Source organism: Cetorhinus maximus, chromosome 5 (genome assembly GCF_964194155.1).
Source record: "Cetorhinus maximus chromosome 5, sCetMax3.hap1.1, whole genome shotgun sequence".
Classification (NCBI taxonomy): Eukaryota; Metazoa; Chordata; class Chondrichthyes; order Lamniformes; family Cetorhinidae; genus Cetorhinus; species Cetorhinus maximus.
The window spans coordinates 90,964,345-90,984,446 of NC_135883.1; the positions used below are offsets into that span (position 1 = coordinate 90,964,345).

General features: G+C 45.0%; 1 protein-coding gene across 6 annotated transcripts in view; it reads left to right on the forward strand.

Annotated features, from left to right (window-relative positions):
- Positions 1–20,102, forward strand: part of fam184ab (family with sequence similarity 184 member Ab) — a 237,960-nt gene that overhangs the window by 105,676 nt on the left and 112,182 nt on the right. For 5 of the 6 annotated variants that reach the window (XM_078542180.1, XM_078542182.1, XM_078542181.1 and 2 more), the window contains exon 8: positions 3,325–3,446. The exons of the other annotated variant lie outside the window; for it this stretch is intronic. In XM_078542180.1, coding sequence (XP_078398306.1) covers positions 3,325–3,446 — 122 coding nt within the window. The remainder of the gene's footprint in view (positions 1–3,324; positions 3,447–20,102) is intronic. 6 annotated transcript variants of the gene reach the window in all.

Genomic DNA, 20,102 nt, shown 5'->3' on the forward strand with positions numbered 1-20,102 from the left:
TGGAATTCAACCCGGAAAAGTGTGAGGTAATGCACTTGGGGAGGACTAACAAGGCTAGAGATTACACTATGAATGGTAGGACCCTGGAAAGTACTGAAGATCAGAGAGACCTTGGTGTGCATATCCATAGATTCCTGAAGGTAACAGGGCAGGTAGATAAGGTGGGTAAGAAGGCATATGGGATACTTGCCTTTATTAGCTGAAGCATAGAATACAAGAGCAAGGAGGTTATGCTGGAACTGTGTAAAACACTGGTTAGGCCACAACTGAAGTACTGTGTACAGTTCTGGTCACCATTATAGGAAGGATGTGATTGCACTGGAGAGGGTGCAGAGGAGATTTACCAGGATGCTGCCTGGGTTGAAGGGTCTGAGCTATGAGAAAAGATTGGATAGGCTGGAGTTGTTTTCCTTGGAGCAACGAAGGTTGAGAGGGGAGTTGATAGAGGTGTATAAGATTATGAGGGGCATAGATAGGGTAAATAGGAAGGCACTTTATCCGTTAGTAGAGGGGTCAATAACCAGGGGGCATAGATTTAAGATAAGAGGTGGAAGGCTAAGAGGGGAGTTGAGGAGAAAGTTTTTCACCTAGAGGGTGGTGGGAGCCTGGAACTCATTGCCTGAAAGGATGGTTGAGCCAGAAGCTCTCGAAACATTTAAGAAGTATTTAGATATTCACTTGCGTTTTCATGGCCTCCAGGGCTATGGGCCAAGTGTTAGAAAATGGGATTAGTCTAGTCAGATCTTTGTTGACCGGCATGGACACGATGGGCTGAATGACCGTCTTCTGTGCTGTAGACATCTGAGTTTATGAGCCTCAACTGCTCAGATTTGGCTCTACAGTTGGCACCTGCTCGCATGCCCCATATAATTTTAGTTTTCTGTATGCTCCATAACTTGGTGAGGCAAAAGGGTCTGGTACTGGAGCCAGAGGAGGACAAGGGAGGGAGCCTCTCATTAGACGAGGAACAGCAGGAGGAGAGTGAGGTGGAAGGCTCATGGGAGAGATCCTGGAGAAGAGGTACATGATGTGAACATTGAGAGGATGAGGAGTTAATGCAGGGCTCACCCAAAGTCAATTTACATGATGGGAAGCTTGTAAGAGTGCGAATCAAGACTCGGAAGGAGTTGGGGACAACAAAGGCAGGACATTACATACATCATGCATCCGACAACCTGTGAGGCTTGAGGAGTGGCAACTAGATGCTGCGTGCAGGTAGTGGGTGAGAAAATGAAGACAAGTGACCATATAATAAAATCAACATGTAATATATATATTGTAAGTAGATTAAATCTTCTCAAAAAAAGGTTTAGGTATCACTTCGTACATGTTTCATCAATTAATATACTTTACTAAACCAACATAAATACCATTGTGATCCAATTGGTGGTCTAACCAATGCAATGCCCTATGCACTTGAACACTCTTATATAGTGCCCCCTTTGTTACCTCAGAGGAGGTGGAGGCACAGTAACCACCTCTTTGGTTATATGGTTGTGAGGATCCTGGCGGTTAGCCTCATTGTGCAAATGCAGTTCCCCTGCTTGGTGCTGGGTAGCAGATGGTGCCTCTGGCTTAGGGGCCAAGGATCTGGAGGGGGAGATGATTCCCTCAAAATGCATGGATCCTTCTTCCTCCTGTTCAGATTGCTCAGCCCTTGGTGTGGTGTCCAGATGGCCGAATGGGTGGGCTGTGCAATCTCTCTATTCAACAATCTGCCACCCATGAGATAGTCCTGTTCAGAGCCCTAACCATCTCGCCCACTTTTGCAACGGACCGCTTGACACCGCGCAGGAAGCCTCGCACCTCTTGAATGCACTCAGACTTACCATAAGGTTGCCCACTCTGTTGTGGCTGTTGACCTTGCCGCTTCCAACCCAGGCCAATATTGAGGTCATAACCACTACTAACTTTTCCTTTCGCAGTGTATGCATTCTCAATGCTTCAAGGAACTTGGCCAATTGGGTATTCAATTGCCACTGCAGGTCCAAATACTCGGTCCCAAATGGAGACTCCAGAGGCTCTGCCTTACTAGCCTACAGAGAGTTTTTGCGATTGCCCCCCTCTGCACAAAACCTTTGCCTCTCTGAGACCCCCTCCTGCACACTGCTATTATCTGTCACTGTTAGGATAATAAATACATGAAAGTGGCTAAAATGCACCACAGATTCAGTCAGAGACAGCTAGCCACTTTTGGGGCTGTGACCTGTACTTAGAAATTAGTCAGGTCAAAGACAGCTGGTTGCTGGGCCAATGCTTCTTTGAAATGTGTATCATGGACTAAAAGAAGTGGATGACATTCATTATCTCAAATGGCTAGACCAAAAAGCTTTGAAGCTTTCTTCAAAGAAAAGTCAAGTTGTTAAAAAACATACATAGATTTTCAAGAATTCAGAATCTATGATTGTAATTGTTGTCAGGTTTCAAAATAAAATTTACTATCAAATAGTAGAAGAATACTTTAGCTAATTAACATGCTGGACGATAGTTGTTGTGTCCGATCTATTCTTCTTCTCCAGGTACCATCCTCGATAATTCGAGGGTCTCTGAACCACGGCTTATGGCGTAATTTTGCAATGGGGTAGGGCAAGGAGGCAAGTCCCAAGTCTACCTCATCTGGAACAGGGGAATTGAACCCTGCACTGTTGACATCCTGAACCACACACTCATCATCTAGCCAATTGAGCTAACCAGCCCCTAACTAATATATAAGAAAAGTTTATTTTATCATTAAAATTAGTCTCCTTTAACAGATAGGTGAAGTCAAGAGATAGTTTAAGAAAGACTTTTGGTCACCCATTCTCTGCTTCTACCATCTAAAATGTCATAGAGGGTCTCCTTATGGGTCACGTCCTGGGTAATGGCTGTTTGAAACTCAGTCATAAGATATAGAAGAAACTTTTGAGTGTTTCATTTTTCCTACTTTGAAACAGTTTGTTTATCGCAAGTCAAGCACTGTATTAAATGTTTTGCCATGGTTTTCTGCTGTTGTACAGGCTAAAAGTGAAATGATTACAAGATGATCGGACTGTGGTGTTTGCCAGCTTTCAAAGTCAGTAACAGAATTGCTGGACAGGTGTAGTATACCAGAGATGAGAGATAATTAGTGGTCCTGTGGAATGCTATCCCAGCCATTGCACAAAGAATCGTGGAGGTTTGGGTCATAGAAGATTTGGTCTCTCATGAAGCAAGATATAAGTTGTTGCAGTAAAACCCTTTTGGTAACAATTCAATTTGCAAAGAAATAATTACAATAGAAGTTAACGTTTTGTAACCCTTAAACAATTACCATAGTAACTAGAATAATGTCCCTGTGTGCCATAGGGAGAATTGGAGCAGCAAAGGCAGGATTATGAGGCAAGACTGACTGCAGCAAAAGAAGAGGAGAAACTTAAGTTGGAAAAATTGGAAAAGGATTTGGAACAAAAATGGAAAGCAATTGTAAGGTAATTCCAATTAAATGTAATTAACTGCCAATTGTTACGATCCCAGCTGATGTTAATACTGGACAAGTCAGATCCCAGAGTGAAACCTGGCTTGATAGATCCTAGTTTTGTTTTTGGTTAAGAAACCGTGGAGAAAAGCTACAAATTCACAGGAGTCTGTTGATGCACTTTTAACACACAGAATTAATTTATTAAACAAGAAAAAATGAACCATATTACACCAGACAAAATGGTTGCAAAGATCTCAATACTAACACAAGGAAATGATTCAAATCACACTATTCTTTTACCCCAGCAATATCTTTACAGACACATACAAATTCAGACAGATAAACAATTTACAATAACTATCTTAAACTCTAATGTTCAGGGTAAGTATGAGGTGCATGCAAATTAACAGGCAAGCTGTAGTCAGAACAACCCCACTCCAAAGTAAATGACAGATGTGACCAAAGCAGATTCCATGGATTTCTCAACAACCCACCCAGAAGTTTGTCGCATTGTGAGCCAACCAGTCTCACAGAAACTTTGTATTTCTCCACACTTGAAGATCTTATCTTGGAATTCTGTCCAAACGTTGCTTCCACTCTTGCTTTCTAAGATTCATTTCTTCTGGATCTCCGAGTACACTCAAGCTTCACCTTCTATGCACAATTTCAGATCTTTGGCCATATCAAGCAGAACACCACTGCACCCAAAGCCTACTGCGCAGAGTCACCAATCTTTGGCTGCCTCCTCGGATCTTCAGGGCTTCTCTTAAGCCCACTTTGCTTCAAGTCTGCTCCCTGCAGCTCTGTCTTTAACTTGACATCTAATGCTCTGTTCCTTTCTTTAAACCTGACTCATTAAGGCCTATTTCTGATTCTTGTCTCTATGCCTTACTTGGGACTTCTTTCTGTTCCCTGTCTTTGTTCCTGCCTGGGATTTTCTTCTGGGACTTCTCCTTGTCTCTCTCCCTGTGTCCTGCTCCCTGGGTCACCTGGCCTGCTTTCCATGCCATTTGTTCTTTTCCTCTGCGCAGATGCACAGAACCAGTTGCCAGTCAAAGAATGGAAAAAACACTAACTGCACGTCTGGTCACTTCCCTGCCAGTACATGTGCAGGAGACCTGTGGCCCGCTGGGAACTTGAGTTTCCGAGCTCTGAGGTAAGTATTCGCATTTCTTAACACTGGAATTTTCTTTTCTAATAATGCCATTGTATTTTTGTTGGCGATTTAATGGTATCTAAGATTGATGAAATCAGGTAAGATTAGATTTTCTGTTTGATGGCTAAGTATTTAAATCATCAAAGTTGAAAATAGATTTTTTTATCTGCATGGAAGTGAGTGGTAGTTGGTGGTAATTTTGCCAGTGATTTAGCAGAACCTAGAGTTATGTGGTATACCACACAACAGTTGTCCAGGTAAGGCAGATCCCAGAGTGGTGTGTTGGGACAGATGTATGAGACCTTAGGTGGAACAAGGAATGGACAGGGGGAAACAAGAGCAGGAAGGAGACAAAGAGAAGCAGTGGCGTGGTGATATTGTCACTGGACTGGTAATCCAGAGACCCAGAATACTGCTCTGGGTTCAAATCCAATGGCATTTGAATTCAATGAAAACCTGGAATTAAAAGTCTCATGATGACCATGAAACCATTGTCAATTGTTGTTAAAAAAAAAACCATCTGGTTCACGAATGCCCTTTAGGGAAGGAAATACCTGGATTCAAATACCTGGTCTGGCCTGCATGTGATTCCAGATCCGCAGTAATGTGGTTGACTCTGAAATGACCTAGCAAGCCACTCAGCTAAAAAGTCGATAAAAAGGAATGAATGAGTGGGTGGACGACCCGGCGATGACGGCAAACCCAGCTCTGTCAACCCTGCAAAATCCTCCTTACTAACATCTGGGGGCTTGTGCCAAAACTGGGAGAGCTTTCTCACAGGCCAGTCAAGCAACAGCCTGACATACTCACAGAATCATACCTTACAGATCATGTCCCAGACACCACCACCAACATCCCTGGTATGTTCTGTCCCACCAGCAGGACAGAGGCAGCAACAGTGGTGGCACAGTGGTATACAGTCAGGAGGGAGTTTTTCCTGAGAGTCGTCAACATTGACTCCGGCCCCGATGATGTCTCAAACATGGGCAAAGAAACCTGCTGATTACCACGTAAGGCCCACCACCTGCCCTAAGTTGTTAAATCATTACATGTTGAACACCACATGGAGGAAGCAATGGCGCAGAATGTACTCTGGGTGGGGGATTTCACTGTCCATCACCAACGCCAGAATTTTTCGCACGTAAAATTGCATGAAAAGATATTGTGTGTGTGTGTTCCAACGTCATCGTGTATGTGTGCAAAATTGAGGTCGGTGGGCGCGCGTTGGAGTTGAAGCAGCACCTTCCAACAATTAAAGGGCCAATTAAGGCCATTAAAAAGCCAATTGTCTGCAATTTTACATTGCCGAACGATCTTCAGCTCATCGAATGGGCAAAACGGATGGGCAGAATTCGCGTTTTTATAATTTCCTCATCCACGGGCGGGATAAAAGGTCCTGGGAGCAGCAGCATTTACTCTCTCATTGCCAATCCTTTGTTTTGTGAGTACAGAGTTGTCCCAGAGTTTCTTGGCATCTCTTTTGATTGTCAAGCCTGCATTTCAGCATCTCAAGTCCTCATCTTCCCTGGAAGGTTCCTCTGAGGATTGCAACACAGTGCTCCTTCATTTTCAAGGCACTGCTCCTCTGCATCCCATCTAATGGGGATAGTGCATTTTCTGGTGGAACCCCCTCTGAAGAGAGGGAGAGGAGGCCAGGTGGGCGTGGGCAGCGTCCCAGGGACAGACCTTTAAGAGGAGATGCATGGGCTCATGTGCTGCAGGGCCAGCAGGGAGGCCAAGGCAGGAGGGCACTCCAAAGACGCCACTACCCAGCGTCTTAGATTATTCAGACAACTCTCCAACTACCTCCAGATGTCCGAGGCCCAGTGCCGCAGGAGGTCCGCCTCCTCAGGGACACAGTGACAGCAGCACGTCACATGATGGGTCTGGAAATCACCTCCAACTGCGTGGGTGGTCACCTCATGTAGGTGGCTTTGTAGGTCACAGTGGCCCTCAACTTCTACACCTCTGGTTCTTTTCAGGGATCTGTGCGGCATTCCTCAATCAGCTCCACACAGATGTGTCAAGCTTGTGACCCTACCTTTAGACATGTCTGCACTTTCGTCCACTTCCGGACAGACGAGGCGAGCCAGGTGGAGAGAGCACAAGGCTGTGTTCCCCCATGTCCAAGGTGTAATAGACTGCACTCACGTGGCCATCAGGGTGCCAGCAGGTGAGCCTAGAGCTTTCATCAGCAGAAAGGGGTTCCACTCAATGAATGTTCAGATCGTCTGTTACCACAGGACACAGATTCTCCAAGTTTGTGCCTGTTAAACTGGGAGCTCACACAATGCTTGCGTCTTGTGGTCCTCACAGGTACCAAGGCTATTTGTGGCTCCTACGCGAGTGGATGGATGGCTCCTAGGTGACTAGGGCTATCCTTGAGGAGGTGGCTGATGACCCCACTCCGTCACCCAAGAACTGAGGCCGAGGAGAGATACAATAGGAGTCATGCCTCCACAAGGGCGATTATGGAGAGGACCATCGGGCTGCTGAAGATACACTTCAGATGCCTAGACCAATCAGGGGGAGCACTGCAATATCCTCCAGAGGGTGGTTCCATCATAGTCATCGCATGCTGCACCCTGCAGAACCTGGCTGTGTCAAGGGAGGGACCCACTGGAGGCTGAGATAAAGGAAGACAGCTCCACGTGCCACGGAGGAGGACTCAAGTGATGGCTCAGAGGAAGAGCCTGGGGAGGGGCAGGGTGAGGACCTCGAGGCAGAGGATAGGAGCCCTCATGGAGGCAGGAACACCAGGGATGCTTTGGTGCAGCGAACCTTCTGCTAGGCATCCAAGGCATCGATGCCTCATCAAACCAATGGCACTGTTTCCTCTGCCAATAATCAATAAATGAGAACCCAACACATTATGCCAGCATCACACAATGCCATACTTTTACAAGCCTGTGCTGCATCTGGCACCTAATCATACCATGAAGCCAACTCGGCGCATTTAAATGAAATATATGTTTATAGTACTTAACATGAAGAAACAAAGAACAAACAAAGCATTCATCCCTAACACGAGTTGAAAAAAATTAATGCACAAAATGTCACCCGTGACACGCCCCTGCTGTTGCTCAAGGTGCCTTCAACTTATGTCTGCGAGTGCTGCGTCTTGGCGCCCCGCCCCTCACTGATGGTGCTGTCCTGGTGGCCCTGATGACCTTGGCGGTTGTCCTCTGGCCGCTGGGGCCTTTGTAGGCTCCGCCTGGGAGGGTGCATCCAGCCCCATAGCTGGGCACTCCTCAGTTATTGCGGCATCATCAGCGGGGTGGAGGAGCTAGTGCCCTCGTCCAGAGCACCTTGAGAGAAGCCCATAGAGACGACAGGCAGCTCATTTGCGTGAGTTGCATTTGCACCTCCCTGCTCACCACTGATGGACGGGCATCTAGCAGGGAGACTAGGTGTCTCACCCATATCTCACGCTGGCAGTGACTTCCTGAGGTCACTCCCTGTGTGAGGACTTGCAGGTCTGCGTGCAACCCCAGGAACCCCTGAACCTGCTCCTGAAGCTGTCCCTCCATGAGATCCGACACTCTCTCAAAGGAGGAGGCTGTGCGTTCGGTGCTTTGGGCCATTGCAGAACTCATGCTCTGCATGGGCTCCTCCATGACGGAGACCATGGCATGCAGACCCTCAAGGATCTCCATCTGTTCTCCCCACGCATGCCGCTGGACATCCAGCATCTGCCACCTGATGGACTACTCCATAGGCTCGTCGCCTGCCTCGGATGCAGCATGGTCCTCTCCCCAGCTGTGCTCCCACTGTCGGCTCCGTGGGACCTCTCTGCCTCTGCCAGCTCCTCATGCGAGTATGACGTGCCCTCCCTGCTGTGCGTTACCCGCGGAGCCAAATATCTAATGCCCACCGACGTGTGAATATCTGCACTGGTGCCTAGTTTAGCGAGACAGTGTGATGGCTAATGGAGCTCAATGGGTGTCCTCAGGGTCGTCGGTGGCTCCTGCGGATGGCACAATTGTGGGAGGAAGGCAAAAGATCAGTACATTCAATCGTCATAGTCACTATGCATGCTAGGTAGGCTGAGGAGCCAGTAGGACCTGCTGCATGGTGCCATCTGCATTGGAGCCTCAGTGGGCTGTCTGGCCATAGCAGTTCAGTTTCTGATGAGAGGAGCCTGTATTGTTTCCAGTACCCATCACCGACACATCTGTCAACTGCACTCTTACCTTCATCCGAGACCCCCGCCCCACCGTGACCGAAGGAGCAAGCTGGCCGGTGGCATTCTTGCTCCAGTGCATCATTCTCGTGCTTAGTGAGGATGTACAAATTTGGCACTCCTCCACCTGTCCTGCCTGTCTGCTTCTCCTGTCAGGGAAAAATGTTCAGTCTCCTTGAAATCCTTTCCTGGTTCCCACCCACCTTCCCACCTGGGCATTAGGTGGCCCATGTCACTGTGGCACATCTCATGCTGCAATGCACTGAGGCCAGTCGTGCTGACATCCCAGCCTTGGCAGGACAGGCTTAACTGCCATTTGGCATACGTACTCTTGGACCCTTGAACGTTCCAAGAAACAGGCACCCAACTAAAGATCTCCGCACAGATCCATACCTTTTCTGCACTTATGCTTACTAACCGCAGCAGACCATTGGATCTTTTGCGACACTAAGTCCACGTGCGGCACACCACGTCGTGTCCACTGACCTGGGCAGCGATGTCTATCCAGGCCTTCTTGGTCAGGTGGGGTGGCCTTCTCTTGCCGACTCTGGGCATCAAGATATTCTGCCTGGCACTAAACTCCTTGACGAGCATTCCCAGGCACCCACCTGAGAAACATGGGGCAGAGTGCCCACCTGACTTGCCCTCCCACCTTTCATGAGCTCCAGGTGCTGAGGCCATGACTGCACATCAGGACACTTTTTGCACAGCTACCAGACAACTCCCTCAGCCTCCCCCACAACTCCTGGCAGCCTTCAGGGGGCTGCCTCTTCCTTTTTTGAACACCTCGTTGAGCCCTCGTTGGACGTTGGGCCCCCGTTGGACCTTGCACCTGACACGCTCCCGCCCCCACACATGGAAAACCCATTCGGCAGTCACATTTCACGCCAAGCGGGCCTTAATTGGCCAGCCAGCTCACATTCTCAGTGCGATCCTGGCCGGGAGCGGGTTTTACGTCCGCTTCCGGCCTTGCTGACTTCAGGCGCACCCAGAGGGTAAAATGCAGGCCCAAAAGTGGCTCAGAAGCACCACCACAGACTGGGCTGGCCGAGTCCTAAAGGACACGACTGCTGGACTAGGTCTGTGGCAGGTGGTGAGGTAACCAACATGAGGGAAAAGCATACGTGACCTCATCCTCACCTTCCTGCTGCAGATGCATCTGGCCTTGACAATGTGGGTAGGAATGACCACTGCACAGTCCTTGTAGAGACGAAGTCCCATCTTCACATTGAGGATACCCTCCATCGTGTTGTGTGGCACTACCATCGTGTTAAATGATTTTGAACACATCTAGCAACTCAGGACTGGGCAGGGCATCCATGAAGCACTGTGGGCCATCAGCAGCAGAATTGCACTCAACCACAATCTGTAACCTCATGGCCTGGTATATTGCCCACTTGATCATCACCACCAAGCCAGGGCTTCAACCCTGGTCCAATTAAGAAGGCAGGAGGGCATGTCAGGAGCAGCACCAGGCAAACCTAAGAATGAGGTGTCAACTTGATGCAGCCACAAGCTGCAAGTGATAGACAGAGCAAAGCGACTCCACAACCAACGGATCAGATCTAAACTTTGCAGCGCAGCCACATCCAGTTGTGAATGGTGGTGAACAATTAAACAACTCACTGGAGGCGGAGGCTCCACAAATATCCCCATCCTTAATGATGGGGGAGCCCAGAACATCGGTGCAAAAGATAAGGCTGAAGCATTTGCTACAATCTTCAGCCAGAAGTGCTGAGTGAATGATCCATCTTGGCCTCCTCCAGAGGCCCCGAGCATCACAGGCGCCAGTCTGCAGCCAACTCCGTTCACTCCATGTGATATCAAGAAACAGCTGAAGGCACTGGATACTGCAAAGACTATGGGCCCTGACAAAATTCCGGCAATAGTACTGAAAACCTGTGCTTCAGAACTTGCTGCACTCCTAGCCAAGCTGTTCCAGTACAGCTACAATACTGGCTTCTACCCAGCAATGTGGAAAATTGCCCAGTTATGTACACAAAAAACAGGATCATAAACCAGCCATTTACCGCCCCATCAGTCTACTCTCGATCATCACTAAAGTGATAGAAGGGGTCATCAACAGTGCTATCAAGCGGCACTTACTTAGCAATAACCATGCTCACTGACACTCAGTTTGGGTTCCGCCAGGGTCACTGAGCTTCTGAGCTCATTACAGCCTTGGTTCAAATATGGACAAAAGAGCTGAACTCCAGAGGTGAGGTGAGAGTGATTGTCCTTGACAGCAAGGCAGCATTTGACAGAGTGTGGCACCAAGGAGCCCTAGCAAAACTGGAGTCAATGGGAATCCGGGTATAGTTCTCCGCTGGTTGGAGTCATACCTAGCACAAAGGAAAATGGTTGTGGTTGTTGGAGGTCAGTCATCTCAGCTCCACTGCAGGAGTTCTTCAGAGTAGTGTCCTCGGCCCAGCCATCTTCAGCTGTTTCATCAATGATCTTCCTTCAATTATAAGGTCAGAAGTGGAATGATCGTTGATGATTTGCAACTGCTCAGATCCTGAAACAGTCCATGTCCAAAAGCAGCAAGACCTGGACAACATCCAGACTTAGGCTTACAAGTGGCAAGTAACAACTGCTAGGCAACGAGCATCTCCAATAAGAGAGAATCTAACCATCGCCCCTTGACATTCCCTTCTCTCAATTTACAGCCATTCAGATAATCTGCCTTCCTGTTTTTGCTACCAAAATGGATAACCTTACATTTATCCACATTATACTGCATCTGCCATGCATTCGCCCACTCACTCACCTTGTCCAAATCACACTGAAGCATCTCTGCACCCTCCTTCCACCCAGCTTTGTGTCATCTGCAAATTTAGAGATATTACATTTAGTTCCCTCATCTAAATCATTAATATATGTTGTGAATAGCTGGGGCCCCAGCACCGATCCCTGCGGTACCCCACTAGTCACTGCCTGCCATTTGGAAAAAGACCCGTTTATTCCTACTCTTTGTTTCCTATCTGCCAACCAGTTTTGTGTCCATCTCAAAACACTACCCCCAATCCCATGCGCTTTAATTTTACACACTAATTTCTTATGTGGGACTTTGTCGAAAGCCTCCTGAAAGTCCAGATAAACCACATCCATTTGCTCCCCCTCATCAACTCTACTAGTTACATCCTCGAAAAATTCCAGTAGATTTGTCAAGCATGATTTCCCTTTCGTAAATCCATGCTGACTCTGCCCGATTCTGCCACTGTTTTCCAAGTGCTTAGTTATTAAATCTTTTGTAACGGACTCTCAAATTTTCCCCACCGCCAACGTCAGGCTGACTGGTCTATAATTCCCTGTTTGCTCTCTACCTCCCTTTTTAAATAGTGGGGTTACTTTAGTTAACCTCCAATCTGTAGGAACTGTTCCAGAGTCTATAGAACCTCGGAAGATGACCACCAATGCATCCACTATTTCTAGGGCCACTTCCTTAAGTACTCTGGGATGTAGATTATCAGGCCCTGGGGATTTATCGGCCTTCAATTCCATCAATTTCCCCAACTCCATTTCCCTACTAATACTGATTTCTTTCAGTTCCTCCCTCTCACTAAACCTTGTGTTCCCCAACATTTCTGTTATGTTATTTGTGCCCTCCTTTGTGAAGACAGAACCAAAGTATGTATTTAGTTGTTCAGCCATTTCTTTGTTCCCCGTTATAAATTCCCCTGTTTCTGACTGTAAGGGACTTACATTTGTCTTCACCAATTCTTTTCTCATCATATAACTATAGAAACTTTTACAATCAGTTTTTATGTTCCCTGCAAACTTACTCTCATACTCTATTTTCCACTTCTTAATCAACCCCTTGGCCCTCCTTTGCTGATTTCTAAAGTGCTCCCAATCCTCAGGTCTGTTGTTTTTTCTGGCCAATTTGTATGCCTCTTCCTTGGATCTAATACTATTTCTAATTTCCCTTGTAAGCCATGGTTTGGCCACCTTTCCTGTTTTACTTTAGCGCCAGACAGGAATAAACAATTGTTGCAGTTCACCCATGCGCTCTTTGAACGTTTGCCATTGCCTATCCACTGTCATCCCTTTAAGTAACGTTTCCCAATCCATCACAGCCAACTCGTGCCTTATACCATCGTAGTTTCCTTTATTAAAGGTTCAGGACCCTAGTCTCAGAATCAACTATGGCACTCTCCATCTTGATGAATAATTCTATCATATTCTGGTCACTCATCCCCAAGGATTGCCAATTATTCCTTTCTCATTACACAATACCCAGTCTAGAATGGCCTGTTCTCTAGTTGGTTCCTCAATGTATTGGCCCAGAAAACCATCCCGTATACACTCCAGGAATTACTCCTCTAAGGCATTGTTACCAATTTATATGCAGATTAACGTCACCCATAATTACAGATGTTCCTTTATTGCATGCGTCTCTAATTTCCTGATATATGATTCATACAGAACCATTAAAAAGTGCTAAAAGATAATTCAACAAATATGTTTAACCATAGCATTGTAAAATATTATTATGATACAGCCGATGGTAAATGCTGAGCTGTTCGAATCCCAGAGGGAAACTTGAAACACTGTCATAGCTAATTTTTGCAATATGTTTCGAGATGCAGGCTTTGAATTCAGTGGTAATAAGACCACCGAGTCTCAAGAGGCCTTTATAAAACTAAACTAAACATTTATTAATACAAGAAAGATTGTAAGAACATACATATGTCTACAATATTACTACTATAATAACTACAAAAATCCCCTAATTAATCTGACTCCTAGTTACATCTCTGTTAAGGCAACAGTAAAGCACATAGCTTTAAACAGGCCCCTGGCAAAGCACACTCTGGACATACGCATTCAAAATGAGTATCTTTCAGCTCAGGCTAGAGGTGTTAGATCTTAGAATCCCCCCCCTCTTTTTACCAAAAGCCTTCTCTTCCTTTATACATATTTTTCTCTTCAAATGCAAATTTTCATTGTATCAGTATGCCTTTGAACTTTACTTCTTTTAATAATAAGACACTTTCATAACACCAGTTTTATTAGTAAGCTTTGGAAAAAGTAAACACATTGTTTGGCTCCTTCTGGCTAGGTGTAATATTTCATCCATTCTTTTGAATGGTTTATTTAAAAATGCAAATTGCCCCCTTTAAACTTCACCTTGTAACTTCCCTATGTCTATTTAATTTCAAACCTACTTCTCTTGTATACATCAAAGCCTCTAGATCAGCTGGCTTTGATCCAATTAAGACACACACACATACACACGTATAGACATAGGTGCCACTAGAATTCTATTTTAAAATAATTTCCAACAGCATTATAGACATTATTATATCTTCTTGACAAATATGTAATTTTCAAAAAATGTTTTTAAAACAATCTTGAGGATTTTTCAAAAACTTTTGGACCTTTTTTCCTTTTGCACTTTTGGTACTTTGACCTGACTTTGTCAAGATTTGATACTTTTATAAATTGATTTTTCATAGGAACAGGAGTAGGCCATTCAGCCAGTCGAGCCTGCTCCATCATTCACTTAGATCATGGCTGATCATCTGCCTCAATGCCACTTTCCTGCATTATCTCTATATCCTTGATGTCATTAGCCTCCAGAAATCTTTGATTTCTGATTGAGCTTCTACAGCCTTCTGGGGTAGAAAATTCCAAACATTCACCACCCTTTGAGTGAAGAAATTCCTCCTCATCTCAGTCTTAAATTGCTTACCCTTATTCTGAGACTGCGTTCCCTGGTTTTAGACTTACCAGCCAGGGGAAACATCTACATCCACCCTGTCATGCCCTGTAAGAATTTTGTCAGTTTTAATGAGGTCAACCCTCATTCTTCGGAACTCTAGGGAATACAGACTCAGTTTCCTCGCTCTTTTCTTATATGAAAATCCCACCATCCCAGGGATTAATCTGGTAAACTTCCGTTGCAGTCCCTCTATATGACAAGTACATACCTCCTTAGATAAGGGGGGCAAAACTGTACACAATGCTCCAGGTGAGGTATCACCAAGGTTCTATACAACGGCAGCAAGACATCTTTACTCCTTTACTCAAATTCGCTTGTGATGAAGGCCAGCATGCCATTTGCTTTCATAATTGCTTGTTGCACCTGCATGCTAACTTTTGGTTACTCATGAACAGAGATCCCTTTGGACACCTACACTTCCCAACCTCTCACCATTTAAGAAATATTTTGCCTTTCTGTTTTTTCCACCAAAGTGGATAACTTCACACTTATTCGCATTAAATTCCACCTGCCATGTCTAGCCCATTCACTTAACTTGTCCAAGTCCTCTTGAAGCCTCCTTGCATCCTCCTCACAACTTGCGGTCCCACCCAGTTTGGTGTCATCAACAATGTAATGACACAGCAGACGGTAAATGCTGAGCTCAAATGCTGAGTTCAAATCCCAGAGGGAAACTTGAAACAACTGTCACAACTAATTTTTAATTCGTATGTTTCAAATTGTGGGCTTTGAATTCAGTAATAATAAGACCACCAAGCCTTAAGTTTTTATAAAACTAGATTAAACATTTATTAATAAAAGAAAAGATTGTGAGCATATACCTATGTCTACATATTACTACTATAATAACTTCTAACCCCCTAATTAATTTAACTCCCAGTTACACTTTCGTTAATGCAATAAATTTTAAAATTTTCCTCTTTGAATGCAAATTCCCATTGTTTCACTATGTCTTTTGAACTTTACCTCTACTAATAAAAAAACTCTATTATAATACCAATTCTACCAGTAACCTTTGGGAAAAATAAATAAACACACTATTTCTTACTATTTCTGCTGGCTATTAACATTTCAAACCTAACTTCTTTTCTTACAACAAAACACCCAGACTAGCTGCCCTTAATTCAATTAAGTCTCTCTCACACATACACACACACACACACACACACACACATACACACATCCCCCACAAATATTACTCTATTCTACAATAAGTTCCAATAACATTATGGAAATTATTATACCTTCCTGACAGTAAATTTGGAAATATTGCAATTGGTCCCCACATTCAAATCATTTTTAAAGATTGTGAACAGTTGTTGACCTAGCACTGATCCTTGCGATACCCCACTAGTAACAGCCCCAGAAAGTTCAAAAGACATAGTGAAACAATGGGAATTTGCATTCAAAGAGGAAAATATGTAAAGAGGAGGGAAGGCTGTTTGTAAGGGGTGGGCAGTTTTAAGATCCAAGTGTGTAAAACCTGCAACCTGTATGTACCAAACTGCTGCCTCCAGGGGCTGAAGTTAAGAGAACTTACTTTGAATCCAACTGTTCAGGATGTTGTTTATTTTGCCCGGGTCTTTTAAAATTTATTGCATTAACGAAAGTGTAACTGGGAGTTAAATTAATTAGGGAGAAGTTATTATAGTAGTAATATGTAGACATAGGTATATGCTCACAATCTTTTCTTTTATTAATAAATGTTTAATCTAGTTTTATAAAAACTTAAGGCTTGGTGGTCTTATTATTACTGAATTCAAAGCCCACAATTTGAAACATACGAATTAAAAATTAGTTGTGACAGTTGTTTCAAGTTTCCCTCTGGGATTTGAACTCAGCATTTGAGCTCAGCATTTATCGTCTGCTGTGTCATTACGTTGTTGATGACACCAAACTGGGTGGGACCGCAAGTTGTGAGGAAACGGAGAATGATCCATTTATTCCTACTCTTTGTTTTCTGTATGTTAACCAATTCTTAATCCATACTAGTATATTTTCCCCAATCCCATGCACTTCAATTTTATTTACTGACCTCCTGTGTGGGACCTTATCAAAAGCCTTCTGAAGATTCAAATGCACCACATCCACTGGTTCTCCTGTATCAATGCTACAAGTAACATTCACAAAAACCTCCAACAAGTTTGTCGAACATGAGTTCCCTTTCATAAATCCACATTGACTTTGCCCTATTTTGCTTTTTTTTTCCTAAATGCCCAGTTATCACATCCTTTGTAATAGATTCTAACGTTTTCCCTACTACTGACATCAAAAAACTAACAGGTCTGTAGTTCTTCATTCTTCCTCTTCTTCCCTTCCTAAATAGTGGGGTTACATTTGCTACTTTCCAGTCTGTAGAAACCTTTCCAGAATCTATAGAATTTTGAAAGATAACTGCCAATGCATCCACTATCTCTTTAGCCACCTCTTTCAACATTCTTGGATGAAGCTCATCTGGCCCAGGGGATTTATCAACCTTCAAACCAGTTAACTTTTCTAGTACCACCTCTTAACTAATACTAATTTCTTTCAGTCCCTCAGTTTCACAAGTCCCTTCATTGCCTAGTATTTCTGGGAGATTTTCTATATCTTCTTCCTTGAAGACAGACACAAAATAATTGTTTAGTTCCTTCGCCATTTCTCTGTTCTCCACTATAAATTCTCCTGTCATCACCTGTAATGGGCCCACATTTGTCCGAGCTAATCTTTTCCTTTTCACATACCTAAAGAAGCTTTTATAGTCTACCTTTATTCTTCTCACTAGTTTGCATTCATATTCTCTGCATTCATTTTTACCTGCTTTCCTTGCTTTTAGGTCATAGGGCAGTATCGTCCCAGATTTGCACTGTGTGGTAGCAGGTGGGATAAAGGACATTTTACCTGCTGGCCGCAATGGCAGGTTTTTGCGCCATATCATCCCAATCTCACCTCATTAATCATGCATTCCCAGAAAACACGCTGTTTTGCTGACGGGCAGCCTCCGATTCATGCGCCACACTTACTTTACTGCTTCCTCATGCCGGGCGCCATATTTAAAATGCAGCCATGCCCATATCTCTCAGCGCTTCCAGCCCAGGACTGCTGCACAGGAGACATTCCCCCGAGAGGCAAGAAGAATGCAGCCCCCTGACTCAGCGATGAATCCCTGGAACACCTTCTGGACACTCTTGGAGCTCACCGCGATGTCCTGTACCCCCGCTCTGGCCGCAGGAGGCCCATCAGTGTTACCACTGCAGCTTGGGAGGCAGTGGCAGTGATGGTCAGTGCCAACACTGCGCAGAAGAGGTTCGCCATCCAGTGCAAAAAGAGGATGAATAGTCTCATGTGTGCCGCCAGGGTAAGGCAACCATCTCATCACTCTAAACTCGCACACTCAAGACCATCACACATCCACTGGCATCTCACTCACTGGCACCTCACTCACTGCCAGCTCAAGGGAGATAACCCCACAATCTCTCACAGACACCTTCACATCTCTATGTGGAATCACCTCCTCTAAAGGCTGCCTCCTTAGCCCTCACCCTCCTGAGGCCACTTGCACAGACCAACATGTGTCCCCACACACAATCTGGGATATCCCCCTTCCCCAGTAATGCCCCAGCCCTGCAGCTTTTTCCCTTGCCTGAGGCCACTTCTTCCCCTTCCCCAAGCAATCCATACCCCTGAGCCGTTGAAGAGCCACCCTCGCCTTATAACTGGTCGCGTAAGTAGAGACCTGCCCGTGAGCCCCCCCAAAAGTGATGTCGTGCTGCCTGCGAAGCCTGGCGCTGATGACTACGAGTGTTGCCTGAGGCAAGGTAGGCAAACAAGCCTCAAAGCCCTGAGCAAAGTGCAGCTCACCCGGTGCATGTCGTTTGTGTTCATTTGTGAAACTGCACGTCAATGTGCCCGGATGGTCCAGTGTGGGCAGAAGATTTCGGCGAGCTGGGCTAATAATGATACGCAGATGTATTACAATGAAGTTCCCAACATGCAGTGGCGGGAAATGCGGCCTGCCATTGACAGGAGGTGCGGACAATTGCAAACTGGTTTCCTTCCCGCCATATTGTCCGCTCATACCCGCCATAACGCTCGACGCCAGCGGGCATGGAAAATTCCGCAAGTAGAGTTGCTACATTAACCGTTCTGATATGCTGTTATTTTAGAGTAAAAAAATAATGAAAAGTAACTTGGATGTGTTCAGGGCCTGTGTGCTATATGAAAAATGCACATACATGCACATTTTCCCGAGGCAGATCCTGGAATGTTGGTTGATACAGATTTTATTCCTTCACTCTGCTTAAATTCCTGATAGCGGCCATGCTAAGTTAAGAACATAATAATGGCAGAATTCCAGCAGGGCAGATAATTTTGCCTGTTCCATTTGCACCCAGGCAGCAGCATTCCTGGACCACCCTCCAGATACTTTCTGTTGGACTCAGCAGTGCCTATGTGCAATCACTGGGAAGACCAAAGCCATCCACCTGGCAGCTACAATAAACTCTACCCCTGCTACCAATCCTGTCTTCCTTCCTGGTCACAGTCTCAGGATAAACCACACTGTTCACAACCTCAGCATCTAGTTTGACCAAGCTGAACTTCATATCGTATATCATGCCAACTTCCTCCATAAATTTGAATTCAAATTCTACATACTGTAACTTATTTTGCACCAAATCGTTGATCACCCCTGTCCTTACTTACCTACATTAACTCTCTGTACCCCAATGCCTTCAATTAAAATTTCTCATCCATTTGCTTGAATTCCTTCATGACCTTACCCATTCTTATCTTTACAGCCTGCTCTGAGACTGACCTCTCTTTCACCTCACCATTAGAGTCAATGCTTTCAGTGCCTGGACCAGTTGTTGGAATGGTGTACACTTGGGAAATAATGTCATGAGATACAGGATCCATATCAATGTGACAGATATTTCATTTGTTAACATATAAGAATACAGCCAAGAAATATGTCCATATACTCACCAGTAGGAGACTCATTGGGAAGCAGGAGCATCACCATTCAAGGTTGTTCTTAATGCTGGTGTTATGACACAGCAATTGGTAAAGGCTGAGTTATTTAAAATCCCAGAGGGAAACTTAAAACAACTATCATAACCTTATTTTCAATTTATATGTTTGAGATGCAACTCTGAATTCAGAAATGAAACCACCAAGCCTCCAAAGGTTTTTTTATATAAATTAAATTAAACAACACATTTTACAAGGTATTAAACACATACACATCTACAAATTACTACCATAATAACTATTAAACAAATCCCCAAACTAATCACTCCTAAAATCTTCACCAAGGCAACAATAACCCATAGGGCAGGATATTACGCTCGGCGTGCGGGCATGCACCCAACACGCCTGAACGTAAAATGACGCACGATGACATCGGGTGTGTTCCCAACATCACTGTGCAGTCTTGCGATATTTTGTTCAGCAGGCATGCGCCAGAGTTGGCTGCGCGCCCGCCGATAATTAAAAGGCTTATTAAGGCCATTAACAATCTAATTAAATTCAAATTTACACTGCCCATCCAACCTAAGGGTTGGCGGGCAGGCGAAAAGGCCAAGCAGCCTTTACATTTTTTAGGAAACCTCATCCATGA